The sequence below is a fragment of the Setaria viridis genome, chromosome 5, assembly GCF_005286985.2.
Source record: "Setaria viridis chromosome 5, Setaria_viridis_v4.0, whole genome shotgun sequence".
NCBI lineage: Eukaryota > Viridiplantae > Streptophyta > Magnoliopsida > Poales > Poaceae > Setaria > Setaria viridis.
Window position 1 is genome coordinate 8,305,641 of NC_048267.2, and position 8,150 is coordinate 8,313,790.

General features: G+C 44.4%; 1 protein-coding gene and 1 pseudogene across 7 annotated transcripts; both read left to right on the forward strand.

The window, feature by feature from the left end:
• The first annotated feature begins 578 nt into the window (after nt 1-578).
• On the forward strand, nt 579-3,377 carry LOC117857660 (putative 4-hydroxy-4-methyl-2-oxoglutarate aldolase 2). 7 transcript variants are annotated; one of them, XM_034740454.2, is made up of 4 exons: nt 579-738; nt 1,110-1,208; nt 2,217-2,361; nt 2,683-3,377. In XM_034740454.2, exon 4 carries the CDS (start codon nt 2,690-2,692, stop codon nt 3,194-3,196), a length of 507 nt encoding a protein of 168 aa, XP_034596345.1. In that variant the 5' UTR covers nt 579-738; nt 1,110-1,208; nt 2,217-2,361; nt 2,683-2,689; the 3' UTR covers nt 3,197-3,377. The 7 variants fall into 7 exon arrangements, with proteins under 7 accessions (XP_034596345.1, XP_034596346.1, XP_034596344.1 ...); XM_034740455.2 differs by having other exon boundaries at nt 2,217-2,336; XM_034740453.2 differs by having other exon boundaries at nt 2,217-2,299.
• Nucleotides 3,378-3,525: 148 nt separating this feature from the next.
• Nucleotides 3,526-8,150, forward strand: LOC117857659 (uncharacterized; annotated as a pseudogene).

Here is an 8,150-nt window from a genome sequence, read left to right on the forward strand (position 1 = left end):
ACTACATGAAGGCGTGACAAGCGTGACTACATGAAGGAGTGAGAAGCGTGACTGCATAGGAGAATTCAATTTGTACACGTTACTCCAATGAGTGACTGCATAGGAGAATTCAATTTGTACACGTTACTCCAATGACCTTTATGATCGGCATATCCTATAAATGTAGTAGGTGATAAAGGATATTTTCAGAATATAAAATAGCTCACGGGTAGCCCCACCCCGTTGTAAGGTGGGATTGATTGTTTTTCAAAGTTACAAGTTTTTTCCCATTCCACCGGCTAAGCTCGAATTTCTTTGAGACCAACATTGACGTGGCGCTGTCCGTGTGCGGTATGCACAGCAAACAAATCTAAGGGGAAAAAAAAAGCTTTTGTCTTCATGAATTGTAGTTCAGGTACGCAGGAAACCGAGCTGCTTGTTAACCAACCTTGTGCTAACCTGACTGATAAAAATGCATTGCTCCCAGTATATATTTTGGAAAAAAAGAATATGCACACCAGAAAAAGCTTTAGTTGCCCGGCTGAAAATAGAAATTATAAGGATTCCTGATAAAGTTCAAAGATGTACTTATATGCCTTTTTGCGTTTTGCAATTTTCTGAAAATCCGCCCGGCGCAAACTGGGAAAGAAAAACAGCGGCCACCGCCCACCAGCCCCAGTGTCACCGCCACCGCTCATAGTCCAGCAGCTAGCGCCGACGACGCCAGCCGAGCGAGCGGTCGATCGAGGCGTCGCAGAGGTTTGCCCATGACGCCTGCTCTCCCCATTGATCTTCCTCAAATCTTCCTATTCTGCATCTCCCCAATCCATGCCGGCCGCCACTTGCTTCCGCCGACGGCCCCCGCAGAGGCGTGCACGCCCGCTCCACCGAGCGACTTCGTGGCCTAGCTAACAAGCTCAAGCTTCGGCGGCGGTTGTGCCCGGCCGGCCGCTTCATCCAACAACTTGCTTGTGGAGGCCCAGATTGTGCCCTCCTCAAGACTTGACTTTGCCCCAATCCTCTTCCCCCATCACAGCCCCAAATTCACAATCGATCCCCTGCTTGGACGGCTATTTTGTTGTTAATCCATTTTCACTACTTTTGCATATCATCTTTTCAAATTGATGCAGAATCTGCCCCCCAAACCATCGCCGGCTACAGATCGATTGTGGATTGGGCAACCTTTCTGCGAATTTGGTTGTAATCTGGGGTCTTGAGGCTAATTACAGGTAATCTGATACCTACTCTTCTGTCCCCCTTCAATTATTTTGTACATTGCTCTGACGACTGAGATGTATGGTTTGATTGCTTCAACTCATTAGCAAGATTTCACCACTGACCCCAAGCTTTTCATACTCCTAATCAATTGACTTGCTGACCTGTAGGTTTTTCTTCTTGATTGTATGGCAGTCATATACCCAGATTACATATGTTTGATTCTTAAATTACATTCTACATTTTCTGGAGCGGTCTACAATTTCTTAGGAAAAATATTTTCTTGCTAACCATTTTGTTAGTCACATTAAGCTATATGACCATATGGATGAGAAAAAAAAATTCCAGTTCTTTTCCTTAATGCAGAATCATAAAGTGGGCAGATATGAGTATGCTAGTGCCATTATTTTCTGAAAGCATGTACTGGTTTCCCTAAAAAAATGTTGCATAGTTTCACAGTATTAACAGGTTATGGATTCTGTTTGTTTTCATTCTTGCCATTTTCTTGATTGATTGTGCATGTTCTTCCTCTTGCACACCCTTTGCACCCAAGCTGTTTCTATGTTGGAAAGAAAAGCTACTGACAGAATTACTATCCTTTCATCTAGTAATAGATGCCAGTTCTTCAAGCAGATTGAATTGCTACTGTATCATTTTCGTGTCCAACTTTTTTTTCTGTCCAGGCTTTTATATTTGCCATGAAGCTATCTAACAAAATAACACCATGTAGCTGGAGGACAATATTTAATGTTAGTCCTGCTCGATCCACTTGATAGAATGTCCGTTGATGGTCCAGCAACCTATTATATGCTTTATTTTTCCAGTTAGAGGATGATTAAAAATGCACACATCTCAGTCTACACAATATCTGCTTCCAGCTAAAACCATTTCCTTTTGTTGGACTTAGTAGTTCATTGCTTGAAGGCTGCAGTATTGCGATTTTTTTTCCTCCAGTTCTCACTGCAATATGTGGTGTTTTTAATGTACTCATATCGCTAGTTCACATTGCTGCATCCTGCTAGGAATCTACTAGTCTACTGAAGTTCTATAAGCTTTAGGCTTTTGGGCTGAGGTGAATGTCTCATTTGGGGTTTTGGAGCTGAAGGTACATCAATCCAACTCTTCATGCAAATCTGAGCTAGGTGAAGATACAGAGCCTAAGTGGTGGTAAATTGATGCCTATGTTCCATATAACATTGTAGCAAAATTTCATACACAACTTGCTGGAACTTTTTGTCAGTTGTTTTTCTTCAGCTAAAGAGACCAATATGTTTGTGTTTCACAGCTGAGGCTATTTTGGCTATTGATTACATTTTTTCATGGAAGACCCAACCTTATATTTCTTTAAATCGAGAATATTTGTTGGAGTAATAATAAAAAATGATTTTCTTCTTGTGCTACATAGCATTTTTGAAACTTCCAATCATGGAGGAAATCCCTGATGCTTGTTAAATGAAATTTCAATATTTTTCCATCTTCTAATGGCAGGCAGAACATGGCTTCCTTGCCATTGGCCACCGCCGAAGCATGTGATGCTAATGCTGGTTTAATTCTGAATGGCGATCTTCGTGCCCTCCAACCAATCTTCCGTATCTACGGAAGGCGGCAGATTTTTGCTGGCCCTGTTGTAACACTGAAGATCTTCGAGGACAATGTTCTGCTGCGTGAGTTCCTCGAGGAGAAAGGTCACGAAAGGGTCCTGGTGGTCGATGCTGGTGGGAGCATGCGGTGTGCTGTTTTGGGCGGCAACCTCGCCCAGCTAGCACAGAACAATGGGTGGGCTGGCATTGTGATCAATGGCTGCATCAGGGATGTCGATGAGATCAATGGCTGCGACGTTGGTGTCCGGGCTCTAAACTCGCACCCAATGAAGTCGAACAAGAAAGGTGTGGGCGAGAAGCATGTCCCTGTTACTTTTGCAGGAACCAGAATATGCGACGGTGAGTGGCTCTATGCTGATTCTGATGGCATCCTTCTCTCAACGTCGGAATTGACCGTGTAGACCCGTTCCATACCTTTAATGCGTGTATATGAATTGAGAGCTTAAAAGTAGGGCATGTCTCTTGTCATCTTGGTGTTATATATCGTCTGAACTTTTCGTAACTAGTATTTCTGTTGAATCGCATGACTACTGTGAATAATTCATGCTTCCATAGTTACTAAGTTTTTTTCGCTTCGATGTATTTTTGAACTTTGTTCTTGTTCCCCTGCTTTCATTTTTTTTCCCAGCACGGCCACTTTCATGTCTAGGACTAGGAGTGAATTTGTAATTGAATTTTGGCAGACCACAAACTGGGCTTGGTTTCTTTGGCCAACGATTTGGTAGGAAGAAAATTCCGTGCCTGCAATGGAATCCAGGTGTTCCTTGTCACAAGGACAGAAAAAGAAAAGGATGAGTGTGGTGCACAAAGCAATAATAGTACTGGTGAGTCGTGCATGTCTTATTCGCACGCTACATGTGCAGATCAAAAGGTATCCAAATTCTCGATTCCCAGAGCTTTCCACTTGGGCAGCCATCAAGCTCCACTACAGCATTCGTATTCCCGGCTCAAGAATGCAGCGCAACAAACTACAATGGCAGTATGCATGTGCATGCACAGAGACACTACACACTGTGAACACTGAAGACACCCTGAAAACTGAAGCAACCAGCATGGCAATACGCTCAACGCTGCTGCTGTTGCTGCTGCTATCGGCCTTCGCCTTCATATCGGCCCTGGCGGTCGGAGAAGCCGATGACGACGTGGCTGCGCTGCTGGCGTTCAAGGCGGCTGCGATCGGCAGCGGAGACGACGACCCGCTTCCTTCGTGGAACGGCAGCGGTGTCGGCGGCATCTGCGGCTTGGAAGGGGTCAGCTGTGGACGAAAGCACCGGCGAGTGGTGGCGCTGACCCTGCCCTCCTACGGCCTCGCCGGCACCCTCTCTCCGGCCATCGGGAACCTCAGCTTCCTCCGAGCCCTGAACCTGAGCTCCAACTGGTTCCATGGGAGCATCCCTTCAAGCATCGGCCGCCTAGCTCGCCTGCAGCGGCTTGACCTGAGCTACAACACGCTCACTGGAGAGCTGCCTGCCAACCTGAGCTCCTGTGCCAGCTTACTCAACTTGAGGATCCGCAGCAACCATCTCCATGGGCGTATCCCTGCCGAGCTTGGCCACAAGCTCACGAGCCTCAAGGAATTGTCGTTACCAAACAACAGCTTCTTGACGCGGACTATAGCGGGATCAATAGCCAACATGTCATCTCTCCTCTTACTTGATCTCAGTAGAAACAAGCTTGAGGGTTCCATCCCACCTGAGCTCGGAAGCATGGCGGGCCTGATGTCCCTTGGGCTATTCTGCAACGAGTTTTCCGGTGTGCTTCCAAACTCCCTGTACAATCTGTCCTTGCTGAAGGCGTTTCAGGTAGGCTGGAACATGCTGTCAGGAACCATCCCTGCTGATATCGGCGATAGATTCCTTGCCATCGAAATTCTTCACTATTCTGACAACTGGTTCAGTGGGACCATCCCGCCTTCAGTCTCCAACCTCTCTGCTACTCTCACATGGCTTCTCCTCGATGTGAATAGCTTCAGTGGATATGTGCCTCCTGGTTTGGGGAGGTTGCAAAGCCTCACTCACCTGTGCTTGGACGTCAACAAGCTGGAAGCAGATGACAGGCAGGGATGGGAGTTCATCACGTTCCTGAGAAACTGCAGCCAGCTTCAGTATCTGGTTCTTAGTAACAACTCTTTTACTGGAAAGCTGCCCGGTTCAATCACAAACCTGTCGGCAAGTCTCCAATCTCTTTATTTGGGAGGAAGTAGGATTTCTGGGGTTATTCCACCAAACATCGGCAATTTGGTTGGTCTAGAAATACTGGACATAGGGAATTGCTTTGTATCTGGACAAATTCCAGATAGCATTGGTAAGCTAGAAAACTTAAGCGAGTTAAGACTCTACAACACTGGCTTGTCAAGCATCGTACCTTCCTCACTAGGAAAATTTGGAGGGCCCAATTCCAGCAAGCTTGGGGAACTTAAAGAATCTGTATGTCTTTGACCTCTCAAAAAACGGACTCAATGGTTCGATTCCCAGAGAGGTATTGAAACTTCCTGCACTTTCCTACTACTTGGACTTAGCATACAATTCGTTGTCTGGGTCACTTCCTACTGAAGTTGGAGGCTTGGCATACCTTAGCATACTGTTACTATCAGGTAACCAGTTGTCTGGCAACATGCCTGATAGTATTGGAAATTGTATATCATTGGAATGGTTGATGCTGGACCAGAACTCATTTGAGGGAGGCATACCCCAATCTCTGAAAAATGTAAAAGGTCTTTATCTACTGGACCTGACAATGAATAAGCTGTCTGGCAATATTCCTGATGCCCTTTGTAGTATTGGTGCCGAAACAGTTATATCTTGATCACAACAACTTGTCAGGTATGATACCTTCGTGTTTACAGAATTTGACGTCGTTGAATAAATTGGATATATCCTTCAATGATCTGCATGGTGATGTACCAAAAGGGGGTGTCTTTGCAAATGCAATTCCGTGTTAATTTATGGAAACAATGAGCTTTGTGGTGGAATACCTCAACTTCATTTAGCTCCCTGCTCCGTGCCTGTTCACACGATTAAAAGGAAACTGTCAAAATCCCTTATGGTTACCCTAACATCAATAAGTGCATCTATGTTCTTGGTTTTAGTTGCTTTGATTTGGTTAATCCACAAGAAGCTCAGAAAAAAGCATGAAAATCAGCACACACCTACAACTGAGGAACAATATGAGAAAATTTCTTATCATGCATTGTCAAATGGGACCAATGGATTTTCAGAGGCCAATTTGCTTGGACAAGGAAGCTACGGTGCGGTTTATAAATGTACTTTACATGATCAAGACACTATTGTAGCTGTAAAGGTGTTTAACATACAACAATCTAGGTCTACTAGAAGTTTTGTGGCTGAATGTGAGGCACTAAGAAGGGTGCGTCATCGTGGTCTAATAAAGATCATCACCTGCTGCTCAAGCATCAATCACCAAGGGATGGAGTTCAAGGCACTGGTTTTTGAGTTCATGCCAAATGGTAGCCTAAATGGTTGGCTTCACCTAGAGTCTGACATGCACACTCGGACAAATACTCTTAGCCTAGAACAAAGGCTACACATTGCCGTTGATATCATGGATGCTTTGGACTATCTCCATAATTACTGTCAACCACCTATAATTCATTGTGATATCAAGCCAAGCAACATCCTTCTTGCATTAGACATGAGTGCCCGAGTTGGAGACTTCGGTATATCAAGAATCCTTCCAGAAAGTGTTAGTAAAACCCTGCGTAATTCAAATAGCACATTTGGAGTGAAAGGCTCCATTGGTTATGTTGCCCCAGGTAATTGAAATGGTTGATTTTGGTATTTGACCATTTGTTCACATTCCTAATTCTTATAGAAACATGGCATGCTGATTTTTTTGTTGTGCATTTGTAGAGTATGGTGAAGGATCTTCTGTCTCAAGTCAAGGTGATGTTTTCAGCCTCGGCATATTGCTGCTCGAGATGTTTACTGGAAGGAGTCCAGTGGATGACATGTTCAGTGGTTCATTTGTTTTGCACAAGTTTTCGGAGAACGCTCTTCCAGAGAGAATATGGGAGATAGTTGATCCGACAATATGGATGCACATCGATGCCCATAACAACACTACGAGAAGTGGAATTCAGAATTGCTTGGTTTCTGCCATTGATCTTGGAGTATCCTGCTCGAAGAAACAACCTAGAGAGAGGATACTGATGCGGGATGCAGCTATCAAGATGCGTGCTATTAGAGATTCGTATCTAAAGTTTGCCTGAACTCTACTGGTGGAACATGGAGTAGCAACAATTATGAAGTGATTTTCGAAAACAGTAAATACGTCGGCTTGAAAATGGGCAAGATGCCTGCAGGTGGTCACTGAACTGATGAATGAACATGCTTCAGCTCTATCATTCTTTCCTTTATATTCTTATATTATTTGTTTACACAAGATATATATAAGTATAAAGGACATTTAGAAAACGTGTCAAATAAAAAAGATTAGACCCAGAGTTTTACATGTTGTCTGTATGACACGATTTTGTATAGAATTCAGTAAGATGTATGAGTCAAAATACAAGCAATGCTCTGCAAAATCTGAACTTACATATCATGATTGGAATAATGGCTCCATTGGTTACTATGTTGCTCCAGACAACCCAGATTATTGTGTTGATCCCTGTGGTTTGCTCCATCGTACACATGATCTTCATGATCGGTTGTGTTTGCATATTTTGCAGAGTAAGGGGAAGGCTCTGAGGTCTCAACTTAGAGGCCCACTGGATCTGCATAGTCTCTCACCAAGGATGCATCCAGGGAACGAAACAACAGTGAACCCCCCCACAGAGGTTTCATCTTGAACAGACAAATTGAAATGTTTTTCGTTATCTGTTGGCCGGCAGAACAGGACTGAAGGCAACATGGCTTCCTGCCATTGGCCACTGCCCAAGTCTGTGATGGTAACTCTGCTCTAATTCTGAATGGTGACCTTCGTTCCCTCCCAGACAGTCTTCAAAATCTGCGGACGGCAGCAGATTTTTGCTGGCCCTGTTGTGAGACTGAAGATCTTCGTGGACAATGTTTTACTCAGCGAGTTGATGGTGGCGGGAGCATGCGCTGCGCCGTTTTGGGTGGCAACCTTGCCCAGCTCGCACAGAAGAACAGGGACTTACATCGTTGAGATAAAATGCTGACGGTTGGCACCTCTTCCATCAATGTGTGTGTGCATAAGAACCGGGCGTTCCGGTCCTCTTGTGTTCTAAGTATGGACCTGTAATGGTGTATTCTGGTTTTTTTTAAATATATACGCATGAGTAAAGTCCAGCGGTCCTCAAAAACTGTCTCGTTGTATCATCCCTGATCCCTGAAGTTGCATTGCAACTTCAGATTTAAACCTTTAAACTTA

Bases quoted from the DNA above. Each gene is read 5' to 3' on its own strand.
- LOC117857660 (XM_034740454.2), top strand. From the start codon at position 2,690: ATGGCTTCCTTGCCATTGGCCACCGCCGAAGCATGTGATGCTAATGCT.